We start from the raw sequence: 24,734 nt of genomic DNA on the forward strand, positions 1-24,734 counted from the left end.
CTTCACACAAGAGAATCTGTTTTATAAAAAAACTAGATGGATAAGAATATTTGGTGTGTAATTTAGATTGTAATGTTTTACCTTACGAGGCTTCTGTTGTAAATTTGACTTTGAATGCAACCACTAATAATTTAAATCTATTGTCAATGCCATACCCTGTACTTTCTTTATAATGCTTTGAATACGTTTGACCACACTATCAAAACTGAGAATAAAATACCCAGTTCCATCCGAAGCAGAAGAAAATCCCTACAAAAAAGTGATTGATTTCAACCCTTCCAGTCAAATTTGAAGATCAAGATTTTGCTTTACATGGATTGATTTGTTCTTCGTAAAGGAGACAATGAAACAACAGAGCATCACTTCGTTTCATTCCTTCCACACTTGTTCTGGAAATATTTCACAGAATGGTTAAATAGCAAAACAAAATCAATTACTGCTTTACATCACAACAGTATTAGAGGACACACAATTTGATCAAATGTTAATGGTATGCTAATTTTGACCAAATTCAACACACTTTGGAAAAGGAAAAAAAGACACATTTTCATATCCTTATGTTATGAAACAATATAAGGATATGAACTTTACACCATGTCCTTAAAATGTATGAAATACCAATGTTCTAAAGAACTCTATGTACATTTTCCCCTGGATTTTTGACTCTACTTAATTTAACTTAATATATGTGTTTTGAATGCATTTAATCCTCTGTCTATGTGTTCTACTGTAGACCCCATGTGTAATTACATGTAGTGTCCACTGTACATTATCGACAGTTTGTTATGTATGATTGCCTCCCAGGAGCTGGCGGGGGCACCACGGTGTTTGAACCACCAGAGGGAGCCAAATAAAAAAACATTCTCTTTGCGCCCTTTTCAAATCTCGCCGGGCGCTTTGCCCCGAGGTCACTACAGTGAGCTATGCGTGTCCCGTCTGTCCAAATGTGAACCGACACTATTTTAGAAACCTGTGCACATAATGTGATCACGCCGGATCTCTCACACGCACGCTTCGTGTACAGGTATATTAAGAGCTGAACTGTGCCGGGCCGCTCAGGCTGATGGGCGGACTGGGCCCGCTCGCTCCCCGGAAGCTCCGCCCGCTCGCCGTGCGTCTCCTCAGCCCTCATTCAAAACAGAGGACAGCTGTTGCGAGGCACACCGTCGTGTCTCCGAAAACTGTTAGCGGCGCGCCGTCTCCTGGCGCACCCGCTGGAATATCAGGAGAAGAAAGAAGAAAACGGCGCACCCCGGTGAGTTACTGCACAGCGTGAGGCAAAGTTTCATCTCGTTTGCGACATCGTTTACGAAATCCCCCTCCCTAACGGTCGATGGAGCTGGCTAACGCAGCGTTAAGCCTCGCGGACGGTTTGGGTGTGTTTGTTTTAAATGCAGGGTGCCCCCTTATCGAAACTAAATGGGCATCCTTCGAGGGGAGGCGACAAGAGGGAAACGACGAGCCGAACGCGGGGACTGGTCCGGGGGGTTTTGCAATGTAGGTGGGTGCAGTCATTTATTGCAGGCATTATTTTCATTTTCTCCTCCACCCACGTGAAGACACCGTCGACCCGCCACACACCCAGAGGCAGCGCCGGGGAGTTGGGACATGGTGCCGGTAGTAAATCATGCGCTCCTTTAACCAAGCTAACGGTTCAAGCTAGCGAGAGTCGCACATGCTAACGTGCAAACCAGCGGGACTCCAGTGTTTGTAGTCACAGAGTTCGCGTGTTGTGATTGCCGCGGTGCAGTCCGACTTAGTTTACTCAAGTCGCCACACAGTTGTTGTTGTTGTTATTGTTGTTTTGTTTGTTTGTTGCTGTTTAGGGACACGGGTGTATGTCGACCCAATTCCGTTGCCGTTAGCCCGGCAGAGCTCGTGTAGCATCCATGCCCACTGCAGGCTCCGTGCTCCGGGTAGCTCATTGGCGGTGAGCCCCCTGCACGCGTTACCCTCCGGGGAGTGTTCTGGGTGTGGCGTGGGTTCACCCACGAACAATGCTGTGCGGGCATGGCCCGTCTGCTCCCAGCCACGGCGTGTCTTGCTCGCAGTACAGACGAGTCGTGGGGTGAGCTGCAGTGTTTGACCCTCGTGGTCTGAAATGATTGAAATCAGGGAAACTTTCAAAGCCTGAACAAGAGAGGGAACCCCCCCCCCCCACGATCAGCTGGTTAGTTTTACTTTAACACTTTCACATTTCACTAACATCACTCAGAAAGATGTTGTGCCTCATCTCTCAATCCACCTCCATGGATGTAAGTTTGATTTTGACTCAATAATCACCGTACAAATGAAAAGTGACGGTCTTTGTTTAGGTCACCTGTTTCTTGTGACTCTTCACTGCAGCTCAAAAAGATTACACAGACCGCTCATGGGTCGATCTTTAGGTTCTGTTGACCCTTTCCTCGCGAATGAGTGACAGCGGTCTGATTGCAATGGCCGCAGTTGCATGTTCATTTAATCTGTAGATAACAGAAGCACACACACACACACACACACACACACACAGGAGTGTTCTACTCGTATAGTTGTCAAGCTGACATATATTTCATCTGAATTCACCATTAGTCCGCCTTTTTTTCTATCTGAAAGCCTCTTGTCGGTGTCCCGTATGACGCTGCTGCTCCCCCGCTCACCCCATTTTAAAGGGCTCTAAGGAATGTTCTGTATCGATATTTAGTATGGCTGTGTGGAGCTGCTGTTCTCAACACTTAACATATGACACACAGGTCACCGGTTCAGACTCGTGACTTGCATGCCTTTACAGTGCTGCGGTGTTGTGTCATGCAGGGCAAGGCGGATGCGATCTCATGTTGTTTTTTTAAGAGTCAACACACCGGATCTGAATGCACCGTTTGATCGTGGGGTCAGATAATACTACAGCCCCAAAATAGGAGATGAATCCTAATTCTTTCCAAATGTTGGGAGGTCCCCATTCCTCCATGTGTCAGAGAAGGAATCTGTTTGGAATTTGTTTTTACTTCACCTGATTCTGAACCGAGGAGAAGCCTGCGAGTGTTGTAAATTATCAGTGAAAGCTTCGTCTGCAGGTCATTGAGTGTAAGGGCACATCTGAAACATTTACCCAAGTAGTCTTAGTACTAGGGCTTAGGTTTTAATCCAATAAAATATGGTTGATTCAGTATTCTATCCAGCAGACTTATTCGCAGGGTGGGACTTACGTGTAGGCAACACAAGTCCCATCTGTATGCCTCTTTACAAATGCTGCTTTGAAATATCATTTTGTATTTCGGGGTTTATCCTGATCTTCACTCTCTTCCTGACTGTAAACAAAAGTGCCACGTTCCCTAACGGTTGCTTACTGAAGGTCAACTGTTTAGAGAGCTGTTTATTTTTAACAACACCAATCTGTGTCTAACACATAATCATCTGCAGCTAAGTGCTTTGTCTTTTCAAGGATGCACGTTAACAGTTCTGAATTGAAATGAGAAAATCATTCAGACGATATGTTTAAAGATGCAATTCCAGTTTTCCCATCTCTGAATGATTACACCTGATTGGGTGACGTTGAATTCCCTCAACGTCATTTGAGAACTAGCGACTTTTTAGAAGTTGTTGCCTCGGTAACTCTACATACCACCTCCGTCTTCCGGGCCGGGCTAATCCTCGAGATGCCTTGTGTACGTGGGCCCATCTGTTCAGCGCTGTGGTGTAGCTGCTCTGTCTAAGGCCTGCAAATGTGATTAGTGAGAGATTACATCTGTGTGTGTGTGTGTGAAATGAAACTCTTAAAAAAGCTGTGTGTTTATAAGAGAAAGGGATAGATCACAGTGGTGCTTTTGCGTCATCAGGTTCAGCCCCTGGCGTTTCTCAGGTTGGGTTTCTCTGCTCTGCATTACATCATTTTCACTACACAAACAGTTTATGTAAAATCTTCCTTAAAGCCCTCATCTTGTAGCCTCCTCTCTGTCCCTGTACATATTCTTTTTCGTAATTTGGTCTGCATCAAGCTTTTCCTCTGTGTTAATCAGTGCTTTTGCTCAGTTGCCAAGGTAACTTGATGCATTTGTCTGGCACATCCATGCAGCACAGATGGAAGTGCAAAGTCACATGTCGTCACACTCTTCCCCTGGCGCCTTCCCACCCATGGCCCTGTCACTAAAAGAACACACACAGTGTTAGTTATCTGTGTTCATTGCTGCTCAGGTTTTGGTGTTGATCTATAAAGCCATCACTAACACCGCTTGGAGCAATATAAAAGGTCCCTGCACCACATGAGTTATTTTTTCTGTGTTCGATAAAGACTTTTAATGTGTGAGGTGTTTTGGTTGAAGTGGGTGTGAGCTTGGGTAGCACCTGATTAGCTTACTGTGTGAGAAGGAGATAAAAGACAAGGGTAATGCACGTCCCCCCCAGTGCCAACTTCAGAAACAATGTGCAATTTTTCATTGTCCACAGAACAACATTTGAGGAAGTAGTGCGAAGCAGCCTCTTCTTATTGTTCAGAGGGACTTTGCCCGGTTCCTACGGTGTTGTAATCACAGCTCTTGTGTAGGGGAAGTAGACGCCAGCGAGAGCAGTCGGACACAAACAGTGTGGAAACGGATATTGTACACAGACGGTCACTCGTGACTGATGGCTGAATCTTTCTCTCACACACAAAAGGCCGAGCAGAGGCCGGGGGGCTGCGGCTTTGAGGACATTTTAGCCAGAGTTTAAGCACTGATGGGAGCGGCTCACACATGCAGGGCTACACAGCAAGCGGACTGCTGCACAACTTTACCCCCATTATCCCTCGTTTCTCTCTGATCCCGTGCTTCTCCTTTGTGGTATTTGCTCTCAGATAATTTTTCACCGAGAGTATCAGTTCCCACACCTGATACTATTTAATTCCTTTCCACCTAAGAAAGGCATTCATTATTATTATCCCCTCACTTGCACACTATATTCTGCATTGTGTTTGGTTATATGTAATGAACTTATACACAAGTTGCATAAATACCAATCAAGGTTGTGAAACAAACTGCATTGAATCCAACAATTAAATCCAGACGAGTATTGTGTTAGGGTCTGTTTTGTTTTTCTGCTAGAAAAGCTTTTGAAACTACTAATTCAACAACTGTCGAATTTTAAATGAACAGGTGGATGGAGTCTGCAGACACACGAACAACCTCAGCAGCACAGAAACGATGAAAGGTGCACAGGCTGGGAGACTTTTGCTTTGGTTGATGCAGGACAGTGTTAAACTTGAGTTCTTCAAAGTGCGGTTATCAAAAATGGTTTTAATGATAATTAAAATGTGAACCGTTAATGCTAACCATGGGAACTGTACCGTGGTTTACTTGAAACGGTTAGTTGTTTCATCTTGGGTTTGGAACAGCGTGACTACATTGGTGTGTGTGTGTGTGTGTGTTGTGTGTGAGAAGCAGAAACAGGAAAAGCAGAAAATAATTTATAGCTAATTAAAAAAATAACATCCAATGAATCAACCCATAGATGAAGAAAAACTTTAGAGGAATCAGTTAAAGTAGTCCTTGTTGCAGTCTCAGGGCCTGTCTACACGAATGCGAATTTGTTGTAAATGCTGGGAAGTCTTGCACGTATGGGCCTCCCATCCAGTCGCTGCCTGAAAGCGCACTCTTTTGAATCCATGTCCCAGGCTGGAGAAGATAAATCTCCCCCCCTGCGTTTGTGTATTTGAGTTCTTGTGAACGCCAGATACGCATACGATGATGTCATCGCCCCAACCCTCGCCCGCGGCATCTCCAACAACAACAACAATGGCGGACTACAGGCTTGTGACGGTGCTGCATCAGATGCTGACTCTTCTTGGGTCGCTAGGGCAATATATACTATTGCTCGGTCACTACCATGAGCTAAAAAGGAGTACGGACAGAATCATACGCCACATCCTTTTAAATCTTCATCTTCGTACTGTTGTTGTTGTTGTTGTTGTTGTTGTTCGGCTTCTTCTTCTACGAGTATTTGTATGCTCCGCCTCTTCTTCTTCTTTTTTGGTGGAGTTCTGTAGCAGAGAACAGCGCCACATATAGGCCGGGAATAGGTACTACAGTGTTTCTACAGCGAGATGCGTCTATCCAATGAATCCATCATTACGGAGAAGTTTCAGGCCCCCCTGCTGAGGAAAATGGGGGGGAGGGAAGATCGTTTTCGAAATATCTTGTGGTGTGGACGGGGCCTCAGTTTCATCCCTTGTAGACATCAATTGCTTTCAACAACCGACAAGCCCCCACTTCCTGCTTCCTCCTCCCCCCTTCTTCTTCTAGCCCTCTGGGGTCTGCTGTAAATATGTCAGGCTATCATCTGAGATCACTGGTGCTAATATGGTAACCAACTTTTAACTAACCTAAAGTATAGATGCTGTTTCACAAAAAAAACACCTTTACTGCTTCTAAATGAGTCTCAAAACCTTCAGTATGATTTTTGTCTGAACGTAAAAGAGCTACGAACCATTTATTTAAAGTGTAGTTTATTCACGAATGTTATGATTTAAAATTTTGTGCCTGCGAAACAGCAAAAAAAACAAAACAGGATATTGGTTAGTCAAATAGAATTTGGGTTCGATATGAAGCCGTATGTGTAAACAGGTCAGGGATGTATGGAGCTGCCCTGAGCCATAACTGATCTCAAGTGGCAGAGCTCCTCTGACCTTATCGGTCGTAATTGCTCTTTCAATGCAGCTGTCGTGTCGTCCAGACGGCACAAATATGTCGGTCTTTATTGCTTTGAAAATGAAGCTGGAAACTGGGTTTTATATTATTTATTCTATATATAATATTTCTATACATGATATTTGGTTATCCCAACATTTCTGGAGATATAATCTTATCAAGTAGCACCAGATGAAGAGAGCGGGGATTACGAACCCAGTGTGCCCGTTTGATTCTAAAACCTGTTGGATGAGTCAGGGCCACGACCATGGCCTCTAGTATTTGAGAGAGGATTTCAATTCTTCAGTTATATGCAAACCAGGTCTTAAAGGACTGTCCCTGAGATCCATCATTTGCTTCCTCTGACTCTGAACAGATCCCATCAAAGTGAAAACATGGCTTTGTATTGAGCAGATTGTTCTCTGGCTATTTGTTATGCTGACAAGTGATAATGTCAGTTTAAGTCTCAGCTAACTGGTTTTACTCCAACTCCTGCTTTTCCTGTTTTTTAAAAATCTGTGTGCATTTTGCATCCCCGTCTATGCATTATTTTTTTTAACCAATTTTTTGTGGAATTTGTCTCAGCCAGCTAAGTATACAAGAATTTGGTTCCAAACTAAGATAAACCAGCTACGTACAGACAACTTTCATTTTTAGCTTGTGTGTGACAATTTGCTCTTAGCTTAACGTGTGCGCTGTGGTTGTGTAAAACAACAACTACAAAGAAGATGGAAATATCACTTCTACATTTTCTTTTTACTTGTCAAGTTGAATAAATCGTTCCCACTGTCTCTGCAGAAGCCTCTCTGCTCTGCTGTCAGCTCAATCTCTGTGTGTAACGGTAGGAGCGAAGCCTCATATAGGCTGAGGAGAGGATAGTGAAACAGTTTATTTTTCTTCTTTCATTTGGTTAATTCGCAGAGGGAAATAAACACTTGGGCACTGCACCTAAGTGTGCCTGTAGTTGTAAGGAAAACCCTGGGTGTGTTATAGGTGTTTGAGGTCATCAGGTCAGGGGTCAAATGTGAGTTCAGGGACCCGTTTGTAGTAAAAGGGCCCATCCTTTTTAGGCATGCAGAATGCCAGTTATGAGGTCCTTGTTCCACCTGACACTTTCAGGCCCTTCTGCCTCCTATGTCATGTAGAATTCTTCTGTACATATTCTGAATATTGTCATTAGACGAAGTTTCATGTTTGGACCAAATGCTGAGTACAAAGCAAGGCAACCACGGTCTGCTTGTATGGCGACATACAAGATTTTATGATCTGTAAATCACGTTATATCTTAGTTACATAACCATGAACATTAAATCTGGATGCAAGTGATGACAAAAATTCAGGTGGGCATTGGAGAAAAAAAATGAAATCCTGGGTTTTCCCTCGTTGATAAAAACACGGCAGGCAAAAAAAATTATGTTTTGTGCAGGGTTGTTTTAATAGACGGCCTTAGTTTTAACTGGTTGTAATTCCAAATAAGATGCAAGCAACCAGGAGTGTTTCCAAACTAAAACTCCATTTATGGCTGGGAAAAGAGTTTGTAAACACTCACATTCATCAGCACTTAAAATGTGCCCGAATCGTATGATTCCTTCTCTTTACTACCACCAATACCGAGCAGTGTTGTGTTTTTTTTAGGTGTTATGGGTGTCAGGACAATTTCTGCGTTTTTGTTCTTACAGAGACAAAATGAGGGCCTGGGCCATAATCCCCCCCACTGGCCCAGCTTAATGTAAACAGACAGATGCCGCACCCTTCCACTTCCATTGCATATTGTCCTGATCCACCAGTCTGTATCAGTCTCTGTGGTCTCACAACACAGCCTCATTTATCTGTCTAAACCTCTGACTGTTTTGGCTTGGGAACTTAACTGCGAGCTGAGCCTTGGTTATGTCATGGAAACTTGTGAACTTGGTCCTGAACCCTGCCAAAGACAATAGATCAGATACAGACAAACTCCGCTCTCTCCTCTTTTGCGTCCTCTTTGTTTTCTTCTTTTTCCCTGCATTTTCTTTTTTATTCTTTTCCTCCACATCAGACTTGAGTGTTGAGTACACAGTGGGCTTTTTGCCCTTAAGCTCACTATGAATATAAGGCTTCATCCTCACCACCTGCTACTCCCTTTGCTTCCCTTTTTGCCGTCCAATACCACTTTGATGAATAAAAGGTGATGATTCACTGTCAAAGCAGATCCTTTTTTTTGGTACCATCTTAAAGACTCCATGTGACTGAGACAACCTGTTTCCTGTCGCCTTTGTCGGGTTTCTCACATGTGTCTCGACATGCAGACAGAGACTTGCACTCACATGCCTGCAGTTCCCCACTTAACATCACCAACTGTCAAACTGGGTATTCGTTCATTTCATTTAAACCGCATTCAATGTAGGTGTCACCTGATCACTTTGTGTATCACAAAGTGCAGTTATAGAAGTAGCACAGACTGTATTTAACACGATTCAAATGAAAAGATAAATCTAATACGAAATCCATATGTTGCAAAAATTTAAAAGTTTAAACATCTGGCAAAGAAGCCAGAAATAAGTGTATTTTCTTTTTAATGATCACTATTTGAACAAGGTGGAAATGAGTACCTTAAACCTAATAGAACTATGTTACATCTTCCCTCACAATTTGGCATTCACACAACTTTTATGAAGTAGTTTCCTCCCACTACGCAAGCGTTCTGTTAAAGCAAAGGTATTTAATGTTGTATCTAAGGATATTTGCAGTATTGTTGTTTAAGGTCCTGTATGGGCAACTAAAAACAAGTGGACAGAAACTCACTCAGAGATTTGACTGTTATTGGTGCGTCAACCAAGGTCGGAGTGCGTAAAAGACTGGCACCTCGAAAGACTTGATGGACAGGCCCAATGTTGGATTCTGCTTTGCATGTGAAAGAGCAACCTTAACGTTTCTCTGGCTTCATTTAGTTCCATAGTTGGATTCTGGTAAAGCTGGGAGGGTTGGAAGGTCGGATTTGGGTGAGAGAAGAGGGAGGGCGACATTGCCGCTGGAAACAATGTCTTTCCTATATTTAGTCAATAGATGAATGTTTAGCAGCACATGTGTCGGTACTTGTCCTCTAGAAGGAGAACAGAGGCTCAAACTTGGTGTGTGTGTGTGTGTGTGTGTGTGTGTGTGTGTGTGTGTGTGTGTGTGTGTGTGTGTGTGTGTGTGTGTGTGTGTGTGTGTGTGTGTGTGTGTGTGTGTGTGTGTGTGTGTGTGTGTGTGTGTGTGTGTGTGTGTGTGTGTGTGTGTGTGTGTGTGTGTGTGTGTCCCAACAGTATAACAGTATAGCCCCTGGTCATGCTGCTCTGTGGGAGGGGAGGATCAGAAAAGGGGTGTGAGGGGCTCATTCAGGGAGAGAGAAGATGAGGGGGAGGGGAGCAGGGCAGGCCTTGAAGAGATACAGCTGTTTCTCCAGTCTCAGCTGTTGCTCGTCTTCTATGCAGGCTCGATTTCTCTCTCCTTCACACACACACACACACACACACACACACACACACACACACACACACACACACACACACACACACATACACAGTAGAATAAGCACACAGTGTAACATTGTTCTGCCTTGTGAGAGGAAGATGAAAGAATCAATCTTTCATAGCTCCTATCAGATGGGAATAGTGAGTATTCACCATATTAGTAAGAGAGGCACCCATGGCCACATAAGGCAAAATCTATGTCTGTTTTCAACATTTTTTTCTTCTTTGCGTTTCTTTGCCTCTTTAGCTTTCTCTTCCAGGAAGTTAGATAGCTCCACTTTTGTTTTCTTAAAGAATTCAATAACAATTTTCTGCGTGTTCTCCAGTATCTATCTTGTTTTTTCTCTAAGCCCCTGATTGTGAAGGTGTTTTATTCTTCCATGTGACCTCTGACCCAGTGAACTCTCAGAGCAGACAACTAAGTGCATGTTTAGTTCATGTCCCTCTTTAAAACCCAACGCTGCTGCTACGTTTACATCCACAGTTTGGAAATGCTGCTGATCCTGTTTTTAGTCAGAAAACTCCAGGGCTGGGCTGCACGGTGGTGTAGTGGTTAGCACTTTTCCCACAGTCCAAAGACATGCAGAATGGGGTTAGGTTAATTGACTCTAAATTGACCGTAGATCTGAATGTGAGAGTGAATGGTTGTCCGTCTCTGTATGTGGCCCTGCGATAGGCTGGCGAACTGTCCAGGGTGTACCCTGCCTCTCGCCCAATGTAAACTGGGATTGGCTCCAGCGTTTTCAGGCGTGTTAGTATGGAAGGAGATGATTACTGATACGGACCAAACACGCTCGTGTGGACAGAGCTTTGTTTTAGTTTTACAATGCTCGGGCACACTTCTTCCTCTTGTCCCCTTTCCTTGTTAGTTCAGAAGAATGATCTTTATTGTCATTATACTCTGGAACAATGAGAATTTGCATGGCTTCTCTCATACAGGAAAACAAATGAGAAAGAAAAGTAGTAACAAACAAATGGAAGCTGTAGCAAAGAAATAAAGCAAAGTGACACTTCTACAACAATAAGTTGAAGTTAAATAGGCACTGGTTAAATACATTTTACATTTACAAATTTACAGAGGTAGAATGTTGTTTGAATATTGCTTGCTGCCACAATGTTCGATTTTTCATGACAGACATGTCTGCGTTCCAGAATCAGCGGCATGACAATTACACAACAGTGTAACTTGGGTAAGATGTGGGGTTAGGTCCCCAGGAAATCAATGCAAGTCCTCTGCAGGTGACCTTTGACAGCGTGCGTGTGTGTGTGTGTGTGTGTGTGTGTGTGTGTGTGTGTGTGTGGCTATATGAGAGGTCTTTTTTCTCAGTCTTGGTCAGTTAAGCAGGTTCAAAGTGACTTGAATTCTAACTTTCAAGTAAATACTCAACTTTAAACACAGGCCCAGATTCAAATCTGAAGCGCTCCCTCGTACTTGGCTCCACAGACCTCCTAACTCCTAAACTAACAATAGCTAGCCTACAGCGCGTTTGCTTTTGAAGACACTTCAGAGACTGCGTTTCAGTATTGGCTGGTGCATTGCTCTTTTGGGTCAAGTATCTGAGCTGAGTAGGCCAACCTAAAAGAGGACAGGAAAACCTGTTGGAGGAGGATGAGCTCATCATTATGGCCTGTAGATTTTAGTTTTCTGTGTGGGAGAAGGAGGATTTGAGAGGCTTTACTACTTCAAGGAAATGGAAAGATAGAAAGTACGATCTAATGACAGACGGTCGCATTTTCAGCAAAGCCACTCCTCAAATCTCTCATCTCCTTCTACCATGTAGAAATATTGTACTTCAGTCTACGTTTGAAAACAAGATTAAACTTATTATTTTTCCAAATAAATGAATACTTATTGAATAAATGATATACATGGCTTTTCTCTGTAAGCAGTTACAAGAGGTGTTGACCTTGCACGAACTGCGTGGTAACTTCGCTGATACTTTTGCAATTTTGAGTTTATGTTTTTGACTAATCTTTCTAAGCTGTTGGTTAAAACAACTGTCTATATCAATTCAAACATGCTGCCTTGCAGCATGCGTCCTTGGAGAAATGACCGGGAAAAACCCCTGAACCAATCTGCTGTGACCCAAACTTCAGATAATGTGCAAAGCTGACTCAAAGCAGTGTGCACAGAAAAGAGACTGATGTGCAAGAGTTGCACAGTTAAATGCATATTTTAACTTCAATGGCTGGAATTATAATTTTCAGGAAACATAAACTTATTGCTCAAATCTGTGTATTTTTTAGTCTATCCCTCGCATAGATACGATTTGCAGTGAGACGGCCTGACTCAGATAACATTGAGTACAACAGTTCCGGAAATGGGGGGCGGGCCTGAATGGACTATATTCGGCTCACATAGCTAGCAGTCAGTCTACGTAAACTAAGATTATATCTTAAACATTTTGTGCAGGATTTAATAACTCTCTTCTCTTTAAAGTAGATGTTTTACCAAGTCATTTAAAAAAAATCCTGCTCTGGAAGTATTAAAATGATAGTTACCTCAGTGGAAAGTATAGCGTAATCTCTACTGTTTCCTGAACCAGTGGTCTACAGTATATTGTCATATTGCAGATCCATACCCCGAGCTAGAAGCTGGGTAGAGCTACATACAGCACATTTTCACAATATAATTACTTGATTTCAAGTTGGATGCTTTAAAGATGATAAACATCTGCATACAAACACAGACTTTTTTTTTTAATCCAAAATATCAGAGTGGTTTCACTCATGTATCTGGCATGCCGTGTCACCATTGGCCTGAATGGGTGTTTGACAGGGGTCAGGAGTAGGCTTTACTGCTGCATGTTTGCCTTGTGCCAATCCTCAAGAGACTCGTAGAGGAAGACATAGAGATCATATCAGTTTCCTCTAAACAGTACTTCTCTGACTGACTTCTCTGTTGCACTGTATTGTTGGTCTGCCCCTTCTTTGTTAATAGTCCGTGCAGGGAATGACCACAGACATCAGCACTGCTGGCAGCTCCACACTTCCTCCGTTTCCTCTCCCAACCCAACCCCCCCCACAGTCATCTGTCACCATGCTTAGGTCACTCAGGCTTCAGCAGCAGTGAACTTGGGCTGGGCCGCCTGCCCGCTCCCATTTGGACCACAAATCAGGCTGAAGCCAGCACGCACGCAGACATGGATACACACACACAAACTGCAGGCCAGTGCTCTGCCCACACGTGACAGCCTGCTGCTCTGGGGCCCTGCCACATGCCACTACTCACAAGCTTGGCACCATAGCTTCACGTTGGTTCATTTGAAGGATAACCAGATATTGTTATCAAGACACAGATTTCCATAAGCGCCAGCTGCCTGCCAAACAGCCAACTACATTATTTCAGGAAATTTTGCTACAATAATTTTTGTCAACAATTTCAATTCAATAAGCTTGAACAACAAGACTGGCCTCCCTTTCAAAATGACGCGAGCACGATTTATTTGAATGGTGCTGTAACTCTCTTCAGATTCTTTTGGCATGGAAGTGCAGGTATGTAGTGTATGTATTGTTGCCAATTATTGCTGGTTTTCTACCTGACAACTAACCATGTAGCATAGTTCTCTAAGGGCTTTTACCATATTCATTGGCAATTCTAGCTGCTCTGGCAATACGTCAATCAGGATTAATTCATGAGCGAACACGCGGTGAAGTTGGTCGAGGTCTGAGTCAAGATGGCTGACCATGTAATGTCTTTTTATGCAAAATCAAACAAAAGATATTATGAGCAGCTACGTGAGGATCTCTCCAGTAGTCTCACTGTAGCAAAGCATTAAGCGCGAGATTGTCACGATTATGAATAATAACACACACACAAACACACATGAATAATATTTGTGACAATTCAAGGATTTCTTTGCTTTATCATTAACAGACTCTGTACATATGCAAGTGTTCCTGACCTGGAGTTTTTTATTCGGTGAACGTGGGCTAAATTTAACCGAATTGTTTCTATGCCAATTAGCCGGCGGGGGCCAGTGGGCAAGTCATGTAATTGGTGTTTGCCATTTAACACCAGTAACGCCATCTACCGCGGCAACCCGACCCCCTCAACTGACTTCTCCCTATCCCTGTTGAAAGCTCCGAATCTAGACCACTTGGGCCCAGGTTTTGGGTTTTTGGAGTACTTCTTTCCCCTCATCTATTAATTTCAAAGGCTGCCTCAAGCAGTAGACTTGGTTGTCTACTGAGAAGTATTGATGGTGGGTCTAGGTCTGTCAAAGTTGTACATACTGTACCAAGTGTGTCTGTGTCACAGGGGGACGTGCCAGGAGAAACAACAGGAGCGAGGACAGGCCTGAACAGCCTGTCTCTGAAGCCTCAGCTCTAATTATCAACCCAAGGAGCTGTAGGAGTCGAGGAAGAGAGAGGGAGGCGAGCGTATCTAAAAAAAAAGAAAGCATAATCACACCCCACGGTGCAAGCTGCAGCAGCAACACCGATTTAGAACTGGTGGAATTTCACAAACAGGGTAGACGGATATAACTTCACTGGGTCCAGGTGTGTGAGAGTGTGCTTTAATAACGTGTCTATTCAACGTGCATCACGTCTTCTGTATATCGTGTTAACAGCTCAGCAGAATAAGAATCAGGTGAGCTTCACTTTGCCGTGACGTTCATCCAGCTGACAGACCTATTGACTGGATTTAAAAATTACGTTTTCATCGAGAGTAATTACTAAAATGTGGCAGTGTTAAAAAAGAAGCCGATGGCCATTGTAACACAGATGTACTGTAGCAGTTTTTTTTTACCACTGAGCAGGGTTTTCCCTTGGTTTCTCGAGGGCTTAGGTACTGTGATTGTTTGTCTCTCACACTTCGCGTTTACCTTCAGATTGTCTTTTTGAGCTCATCATCATTGGACACTGTGCAAAAAACTCCTGGGTGCTATTCTTTAGTCTTATAATGGTACAGAAACCCTGCTGAGGAAATCACCTACACAGAAAACCCAACATGATTGTATTTTCTGAAAGTTCGCTTCATGTATTGTTACTCGTTGGCATGCTCTCTTTTCCACTGTGTTCCAAACTATCATGGAGCTGCCACCTTCAGAAGGATCTGAACATCAGAGGCATGTTAAGTGATGGTGTGAAGCGGCTGTTAGTCATGTTCCCTGGACAGGAACACACAGAGAGATAAATACACAGACCATTGTCCCTCCCCGGGCCTTGCCACCGAGCCCTGCTTGAACAGCCAACCTGCTGAGTGAACGCTGTATATCGAACTGCTGTGACATGCAGACACATGCTGCGTTACTGTGTATGTGCAGGTTATTAGAGCGCATGTGTGATCAGCCTGGCCTCTCATAGCTCCTTATAAAAACTGTTGTTTTTTTAAAATTCCTAATCCTGAATTAAAATGTTGTAAGTACTAGATGTAATATCTCATCTTATTTCCAGGTTTAGCACAGTACAGTGTCTCCTCATAATTTGCGTGCGTGCGTGCGTGCGTGCGTTAATGGGAAGAAGAGGGCACAGCTTAATGGGCTGTCACATCCCTCACTGCTCAGCTCAACACACTGACCCACTTTGGCTCCCTGACTTTGGTGCATCTGCGGCATGGTTTTCAAACTCATCCTGTCCTGCACCTGTAATGCAAAGCAGAGGGCATGTGTCTGTACAGTGCGAGCATTATACAGTAACAAAGACGAGATTCTGTAAGTTTAATCATAAAGCATGGTGGACCAAATGAAGAAATCAGATTTCATACTCCTTTTTTCAAACGATTGTGCAGAGAAAAAGGCCAGGACTCTGATCTGTGCTCTGATCTTTTTATTAATTGTAATGCCGATGAATATTGCTGTAAGCATGAGACTGACATTTGTGGTGCTCTCACACACTTCCGGAGCAGATTGAGACGAGATGCTTTCGCGGCTGCCAGGTGTCAAAGACAGTCCTGCAGAGCCACAGGACTGGCACAGCTGTCAAGGCTGTTGAAGTCACAGAGCGCTGTGTTAATGCTGGATGCTACTGAAATCAACGCGCCTTTATTCACAGTTTCACAGGGCGTGACCTTCCCCTGATCGCACTTGACTTACAGTTCTGTAAAGGGACAATGTGTTTGTGTGTGCCTATGGTAGCTTGTGTTGGGATGGAGATATAGCAGTGATGTACGCTTACCATATAACATTATTCACATTTAGAAAGCTTCTTGGAAAAGGACTTCAGACAAATTATGGAAAAATAACTTGAGAAACTGGAATAAAATAATGTTTTATATATATATATATATATATATATATATACGTTTTTATAAAAACGTATTATGGCTCTCCCCACTGCCACAAACTCTGTCATATATGCAGTGCATGCACTCTGATTTGTTTACCAGAGAGAAATACCCCATTGTCCATTAATCCAAACAAACCATCACTTACTGTAAGAAAGGATGCTGCTGTGAAATGAAGTTGAGGTGGAGAGGAAAAGGACACGAGGTGAGCGCAGTACAGAGGATAGAGGACTTGCCAAACGGAGTTGGAGGAGACCTGTTTTTCAGAGGGGCCAATGGAGACCGGAATGTGAAGGGTCAGTGCAGGATGTGGAATGTGTTGTCACATGCACAAAAGTGCCGCCATGTGCATGACGACACACAAGAAACACTCGCCGCAACGCATTGTGTCCTTCAGCGACGAGGGCCTTCGGGGCCGCCAGCGCCTTTGTGTTTGAACTGCAGCATGTGAATGTCGAAAAGGGGTGTGCTGGAAACACAAAGAGGGTCGGGGGGTTAGGCTGAAGAGGCAGCCGATTCAGAGAGGCCTGGTTCAACGGCACCTGCAGTGTCATGAGTCACATGTAGCCTAACAACAACAACAACACATCCTCTGCTACAACACGACACGCTCCACTTTCTGTCAATCTCCCCGTTGTTCTCCGCTTCCTCCCCTCATCCGTCATGTCATCGTGAAGTATTATCCTGGTGAAGCGCAAATATTCCAAACATTCCCTGCGAACGCACCTGTACATCATCACTACTCGCATGATATATCCTCAGGTAAACACTCCCCTGGCAGGTACCACATGGAATTATGTCACCAAACACAACACACCTCAGCTCGACTCACCGTCAGAGGTGCACGGACTGACGACTGACCATGTAGTATTGAATAGGGAGTGTGTTTTGGAAGTCGCAGAGCTGGAGGTGCGGGCGACATAAGGAGCTGTAAAGTTAGATGCGAACTGGTCTGGGATGGTCAGGTCCATAACTGACACAGAGCAAACTGACGAGGCTGTTGCCAGGGAGTGTTTACACTGATCAACTCTCTGCTATGTATGTGACAGGGACACAGACTTTGGATGATGTGAGCTTGTTCAGCGTGCGTACAAAGACATGTTATTCCTTTTCACCTTGCACAAAACAACACACGGCGTGTTGATCAGCAGGGCTGTTGTGAAAGGGAGCCGAACCTCAGGGGCAGTGTTTTCTAGATCAGACGTGATCTTTGCAAGAATGCGCTGGCCTCTGTAAGCAAAGATTTAAGGTTAACGTTGGTTTGTGTGAATCTTAATCTACTGTTTGTTCTGCTGCTGAGCTTTGTACCTTTTATCCAGTGTGATAACAACTTTCAGGGGATGAGGAGATCTTAGCTGCTGCATATCGGCTAAAGACAAACTACTGTCTGACTGCCAGCATGCAACATTTGTCCACAGCCAACTCAGTCCAGCACACAGGCTTTATCTTTAAGAGTAGTGAGACACCTACTGGCTGAAGTTAGTCATGTAATGTCACGTTTGAAGTGTGAAGGCACAGAGCAAGATAGGATTCATGCTTGACTTGGCTGCAAGGTCAGTATCAGACTAATATCGATTGGCTAATCCGCACACATAACGTAATTATATTCCGATTACTAAATTTTTTGATTCAGGAGAGAAAAAAGACAGACTAATTAAGTGTCATTGATATAATGTGTATTATAGAAGTATGTGTTAGTAGGGATTTATTGGTGTGTGTGTGTGTGGGGCCGGGGGGTTGTTACTGATGGCTGCGTGGGTTTCCCTCATGCTCAGAAGACTCATGCTGCCTTCCTCTCTCTTTTGTACTTGCACACAGACGACAGGAGCCAGCCTCACAGAGAGACGGGACTCGATAGACAAACGACGGCAGTACAGAAAAAAACGGGCTGACCTCACTTCCAGCACTATGCCCATCTAACACACCACTGTAAGTATGGCTTTGTCTTCTTTGCGAGGACAGCTTGTTTTTTCGAGTTGTGGTGACAGCACTGTGTCTGTGTGCCTGCGTGGTTGTAGGCTTCCTGTGTTTTAATCCCATTAACATATGACAGTACATTGTTATCGTGTTAGAGACACAGGAGTTTAGAGGGAATCCAATAAACAATATAAAAAAGGAATCATGCTGATTATGTACACACATATATTGCAGCATAGGTCTAACTTCTAAAGACTGGACTGTGTTAACGTTAAACTCTCAAGTGATACTTTACATCATTGTCCTGGGACAAGACAGGCATTGGTATTAGAGCAGGAAGTAAGGTAATTGCAGATGGATGACTTTAAAAACAGCAGACAGACTTGGACTGGTTAACACAGCCTGGCTATTGCTTCCTGTGCAATTATACACAGCTGTCAAACAATATGAAGGAGGCTGACATGATGTAGCGCTGTTTGTTCTTGGCTGAGCAGAATGCAACTGTGGAAGGGAGCTAATGGTTCATGAAGCACAGGCCATTTCAGCTCGAGCCAGCCAAAATGACTGACACACACACACACACACACACACACACACACACACACACACACACACACACACACACACACACACACACACACACACACACACACACACACACACACACACACACACACACACACACACCCGCATTGTCAAGCACACAAGAGATGCCTGGCCTTCAGTATACTAAGCGGCTCCTTATTTTTTCGATACCGTCTCACAGCGTGAATTTGGAAGAGAAATTGTTTCTGAGGAATTTTTGACTCTGGGCAGAAAGTAATATTGTGGAATATTAAAATTTATCCCGATAAGAAACCATTCAATGTAAGAAATGGAATTCCAGTCTGCCTTCACACGAACTAGACACTGTGTCTCCAAAATCGAATATCCGTGATATATAAGATAACTTAGAATAATACTTTTCTGTCTGCGTGTATGCTCATGTGTAAGGTTAGACTAGGATATTAAAATAGATATATCGATATTCAATAGAGCCTGACCTATTTATCGGTTGGCTGATAAAACGGATTGATACGGCAGACAACTCAGTATCAGTGTTTATGTTTGCCGATTGAAAAACTTGTATTTTACATAATGCTGAAAAGATGCACATTTATATTTACATAAATGGTTAAAATATTTTGACTGTTGAATTCAAGTTCTTTATATTTGGCTGTAAAGTTTATGGTTAATCTGTAAAATATCACGCCTCAATTATATTTTTGTTTGATAACTCCCATATTTTTATGATACTCCTGTGATTAACATATGTTAGTAGGTCACAAGACCTCTGATACTCTGCTTTAACAAACCCATTAATTGGAACACTTGATTCCTCAGAAAAACAATACAAATGTGAGTAAGCTTGTCTTCCCCCCCCAAATAACTGCTAACCAGTTTGTGCTCTCTGAAACAATCCTGTTATCTGTTGAAATTCGGTGAGTTACCTGGACAATTTCAGCCTGCTGTGCTGGCTAGTTGACTAAAAAATAACCTTCCTGTGTTTAATATACAAGTTCGGTTTGGAGAGTCATTGAGAAGCTGCAGCTCTTACTCAAGTGTTGTGTAAGCTGTGCAATGTTGTGGCTCGACCAGACAGATGAGCTCTCCACACCCCTTTCACAGAAGATCTCCTCTTAACTCAGCCTAAGCTCCTTCTGCCCTGCCCTGTCTTATGTGCAGTCAATGACCGGCTGTGAAAGTGTGTGTGTATAAATGGCAAACTCAGGCCTGCTGGGACAAAACAATAACTAAGTTTCTGATGGCAGATTTAGTTTAGTAGTCAGTTCAGAAGCCAATAATGATACATTGAATGTTAGGATACTTGAATCAACTCATTACAACCAGTAAGTGGTGCTGTGCTGCTGCTACAATCAATAACAACGGTCAAGATGTGGTGCAAAATTTACCCACTGACTATTGTGTGTATGTATATGTGTGTGTGCGTGTGTGTTTCTAGAGGGCCAGGTGGACTTTGGAGCATTTGAGGATGATGAACGATCTCCTGCGCTAGAGCTAGATGGTGTGGGAATGATGGACCTCCCTAATGGCCAATCAAGCATCACCACCACCGCTGCGACAATCTCTGAGGTGAGGCCACGCCCACTCGCTAGGCCTCCATCCACTGTGTCGAAGCATGCAAGACGAATTAGCATCTTTCAACACAGAAAGCTTTAGTGTGTGATTACTAGGCAAGAGGATGTAGTTAAGTGTGTACTGACTGACATTTATACATATCATATACATATAAGTCACCACAGTTTTCTTTGATTCCTTGGTTCTGCTACAAAACCACATCCATTGCTGAACCTTCACAGACCACTCACCTTGTCTCTCCACATCGCAACCTTGTTTTTAACCACACAAAAGCCCCCATTCTGTTTACCTGATGCATAATCCCAATCGATAAAAACACACAGTTGCATTATTATGTGTTTGTGTGTGTTAACCTGCTTCAGAAGAGCAGCAGCTCAGATTCTCTCAGTGATAAGGGTTCATCAGAGCTGAAGAAGAGTTTCGATGCCGTCGTGTTCGATGTGCTGAAGGTCACTCCTGAAGAATATGCAGTAAGTCAAGTTTATGTGAATTGTCCTGGGTATGTGAGAACCTGTCTGTCCTTGTCTGGTTAACCTACATATGTGAGTGTTTAAAAACAAAATGTTCAGTGAGCACAAATGTGATGTGTTGACTTGATACAGGAGGAAATGGGCTCAGAGTTTAGATCAGTAATAATTAATTACATTTGTCAATGCCAAGCACGCACCAAGAATTCCCCCTCCTTCTGCACACACTGTCCATAGCAAATATGAGACAGGAATCACAATACTGCTGAATGAGGCCTTCAATGTTGTGAGCAATAATGATGCTAATGGTATCCCATAACAATTAAAATTTAAGTCATAAACTGATTAAAAACTAAACTGTAAACTGATTTTAACGATTCAATGGTTATCTCTTGTTCTACCCTGTTCAACCAGAAGGAGGCACTCTGCATCTTCTTTGTCTTACCTTCTTGTCACATTTCCCCTGGTATATCAAGAAGGTGTTTGAAGGTGCTGTCAGTAAAAATCATGGCAATGATAAACTGTGCTGTGTCATAATTCACAGTAATGTATGTTTCACATTGCAGTGGAGGATGTGGAGATATGCAATAATCATTGTGACCTACTATGAAAATTCTAAATCTAACAACTGTGTTGATTTCTTCCAGGGCCAGATTACACTCATGGATGCTCCTGTGTTCAAAGCCATTCAGCCAGAGGTGAGCTATGATCTTTTTCTTTATGCCTGTCTCTCTTTCTCTATTTCTCTTCTGTGTAACTACCATAGTAGGCCTCTCGCAAGCAGCTGTGATGGGTGCTCCCATGCAGAGCCACATATCACAGTGATGCAGAATAAGGGGATCTGTGACTCTCCCAGTGTCCGCTGCCTCAGCGAGAGAGTCTAATGCTTTGTCTCATTCGGATTGCCGGGCCCTTTCCGGACAGCAGACATGGATAATCTGTGTTTAAGGTTGGCCACTGTGGCCTTGTGAAAGCAAGAGGGAGACCGCAGCCCAGCGGTGTGGTAGAGTCTGACTCCTGCTGTAGCACATGTACAACACTTGGCTCATCTCAGCAAACACCACACACACACACACACACACACACACACACACACACACACACACACACACACACACACACACACACACACACACACACACACACACACACACACACACACACACACACACACACACACACACACACACACACAAACACTTCTGTATTTTCACTGATCCGACAGCCAATAAAAAATAGTACATTGTAGCGATGCCGTTATTGTTGTTAGTTATTTATTCTTGCCTAATGCAAACAGTCTCTCTAAAAAGTGAGGCAGTCCTTAACTTTACACTATGAAACGTATTCTATCTCTACTATGAGATTTTTATAGTAACATTAGCACTTGCTAACTCAAGTTCATGTTAGACTGCTATTGGACAAAAACATCCTGAATAACAGTCATGTTTTGGGTCTAAGTATTATGATTAGATTTGCAGTAGTTGATTTATTGGGATCCAATGTCCACTCGGTTCTTTGAGAAGAGCAATCTTCTCTTTTCATAAGCGGACCGACGGGCCAGTGACTTTTAATGGCCCCGGGCCAATCAGCTATTTTGGACCCTGTTCCTGAGTAGCTCTTGTCAGGGCGTCTCTCTGGAATATTGCTGTTTCTTCACTTATAGGGAAGTCATTAATATCTCCTCGAGCCCCGTTGTCTTAACTCCGCGGGGCCAAGATCTCACAGAGGCCAATAAAAGTTTTTCATAAATGCTTTATTTTACTGACCGACCGACTAAGTGGGATTGACTATTCTAATGAAAATATATTCCTGTATTTCAGTCTATTGTAGCAATTTAGAAAATAATGCTTCAGGGTGAATATTTTAGTGTCCGTTGGGGATGTAGTTTCACTTTTTGCAGAGTCTCTTGTGTGGCAGGACTAGAAGTGGGATTGGAGAATGATGCAGGGGAAGAGTGAGCATTTGGGGAAGACCTTTGTTCTCTCACAGGCCTGCGTGAGTGGGGAGGAGACGGCAGAGAGAGAGGGAGCAGATTTCACAGCAAACAGAGTGACCCAGCAGCATTCTGGCAGGGACAGGGTGCACTCGAGGGGCTTTTCCTGCTCTCACTCAGCTTTTGTCTACACAGCTATGACTGAATTGAACTCAGCTAGAGTTTCCACTGCTGTCAGTCTTGAGAGGCACATGATGGCAAAATCAGGTGTGTGTGTGTGTGTGTGTGTGTGTGTGTGTGTGTGTGTGTGTGTGTGTGTGTGTGTGTGTGTGTGTGTGTGTGTGTGTGTGTGTGTGTGTGTGTGTGTGTGTGTGTATGTGTGTGTGTGTGTGTGTGTGTGTGTGTGTGTGTGTGTGTGTGTGTGTGCGTGCGTGCGTGCGCGCGTGTGTGTGCATGCAGGCAGGCAGGCCTGCTGTTTCCCTCCGGTCACTGTCTGAATAGGAAAATATTAAATAACTTGGTTAAAACCTTGAGTTGTGCAATAGTGTTTTTACTGACATACAGCCACTCTGGCCTTCTAAGCACCCTTTAAATGCTGCATTACTCTGAAACATACAAGCAAATGGGAACTTAAGTAGAGCTTACTGATAAATGGGTAACAGTTATGGACACAATTGAATGCATTAATATAATAAATTTTTTGGCAGATCATTTTCTTGTGAGAGAGAGAAAGTGGGAAGAATGCAAAGCGTGTTGTAATTCTCATTTTTGAATCTAGTCTTGAGGTAGTCAGCTGTCCATTGTATATAGTAGAGTTTCCTGCATTACTAAACTCTGACACGTCCAAATGTTCTTCAGAGGTTGTCTTGTTGACATTCACTATATGGAATTTTTTAGTATGATAACAATATATAAATCAAATTTTCCGTCATATTACTCTCGAGTGCTCCTGCTGATTTAAAATAATGTTTTAACTGCTGGCAAACTAAACTTGCCCTTTAGACTTATGACTACTTGGTGTAAACGTCGACCTCTGCATGACTTTAACGTGTGCTCTTTATGTTACGGATTTTTGCTGGTCGTCCAAGGCTGCAGTAATTTCCATAACTCTAGCGACTACTTAAATTGTTGAAATGACCATAAACTAGCTATGCCTTGGCCTGTTGATGTCAGTTTTTTTTAAGATTAAAATTTTTTTCCCTCCATAAACACGCTATAACCGTCTTTATATTATAAGAATGTGGGCGTGAGTGGGAGTGCACAATAGAAAGAGACGGAGAATCCAGACATCATTATGCGTGTGTGCGCGAATGTGTGTGTGTGTGTGTTGTACAAAATTTTACATGTGTATTTGACACATAAACAGACATTCTTCCATGAGTTGGGCAAATCGTCCCGGACAATTAGCTCAAGCTTTCCAGCACTGACGTGGAACAGATGTGTGGCGGGGAGCCGAAAGGTCCAGCCGAAGCCTCCGGACGAGGAAAAAAAGATAACTGTCAGTCACAAAAGCAATAAAAGATTACATGAGAACTGTGGATGGAGACACTGCAAACAGTGTGAGGAGACGGTGTTGTGTCTGGCCAAACCCTCCGGACAGGAAGTATGGTTCCTCAAGAGGCCAGTGTTTGTAAAATAACTATTAAATATTGGAACATGCGTAAGAGAGGCAGATTTAGAAACTCTGATACTGACACAGCAGACTCCAGAGACACAGAATCTAAACACATTTGGTTTCCATGATGCACAAGTGACAGCTCATAAGACGCTGCCATGCAGAGGGTTGTTATTTATCTCCTTTACGTCATCGACCTTCGTCAGCGCAAAACTCAAAATTCTTGTCTGTGGACGGAGGGAAAAAAAAGCTGTTTTTTAATAAGAGTTTGACAAGGCACTGTCGGAGTCTGATGTTTTGTTTGGAGTATGGCT

The 24,734-nt window shown here is 43.3% G+C and overlaps 1 protein-coding gene across 4 annotated transcripts in view; it reads left to right on the forward strand.

Moving 5' to 3' along the window:
- Positions 1–905: 905 nt before the first annotated feature.
- Positions 906–24,734, forward strand: part of ralgps2 (Ral GEF with PH domain and SH3 binding motif 2) — a 62,502-nt gene continuing 38,673 nt past the window's right edge. The window contains exons 1-5 of one of the 4 annotated variants that reach the window (XM_035647259.2): positions 906–1,255; positions 18,168–18,278; positions 20,269–20,399; positions 20,768–20,875; positions 21,520–21,570. In XM_035647259.2, the coding sequence (XP_035503152.1) occupies positions 20,340–20,399; positions 20,768–20,875; positions 21,520–21,570 (219 nt within the window). In that variant the 5' untranslated portion in view covers positions 906–1,255; positions 18,168–18,278; positions 20,269–20,339. Of the gene's footprint in view, positions 1,256–1,355; positions 1,502–18,167; positions 18,279–20,268; positions 20,400–20,767; positions 20,876–21,519; positions 21,571–24,734 lie in introns of those variants that run through there. The other 3 variants (XM_035647262.2, XM_035647260.2, XM_035647261.2) reach the window with 3 other exon arrangements.

This window comes from Scophthalmus maximus, chromosome 13 (assembly GCF_022379125.1).
Source record: "Scophthalmus maximus strain ysfricsl-2021 chromosome 13, ASM2237912v1, whole genome shotgun sequence".
NCBI classification, from domain to species: Eukaryota; Metazoa; Chordata; class Actinopteri; order Pleuronectiformes; family Scophthalmidae; genus Scophthalmus; species Scophthalmus maximus.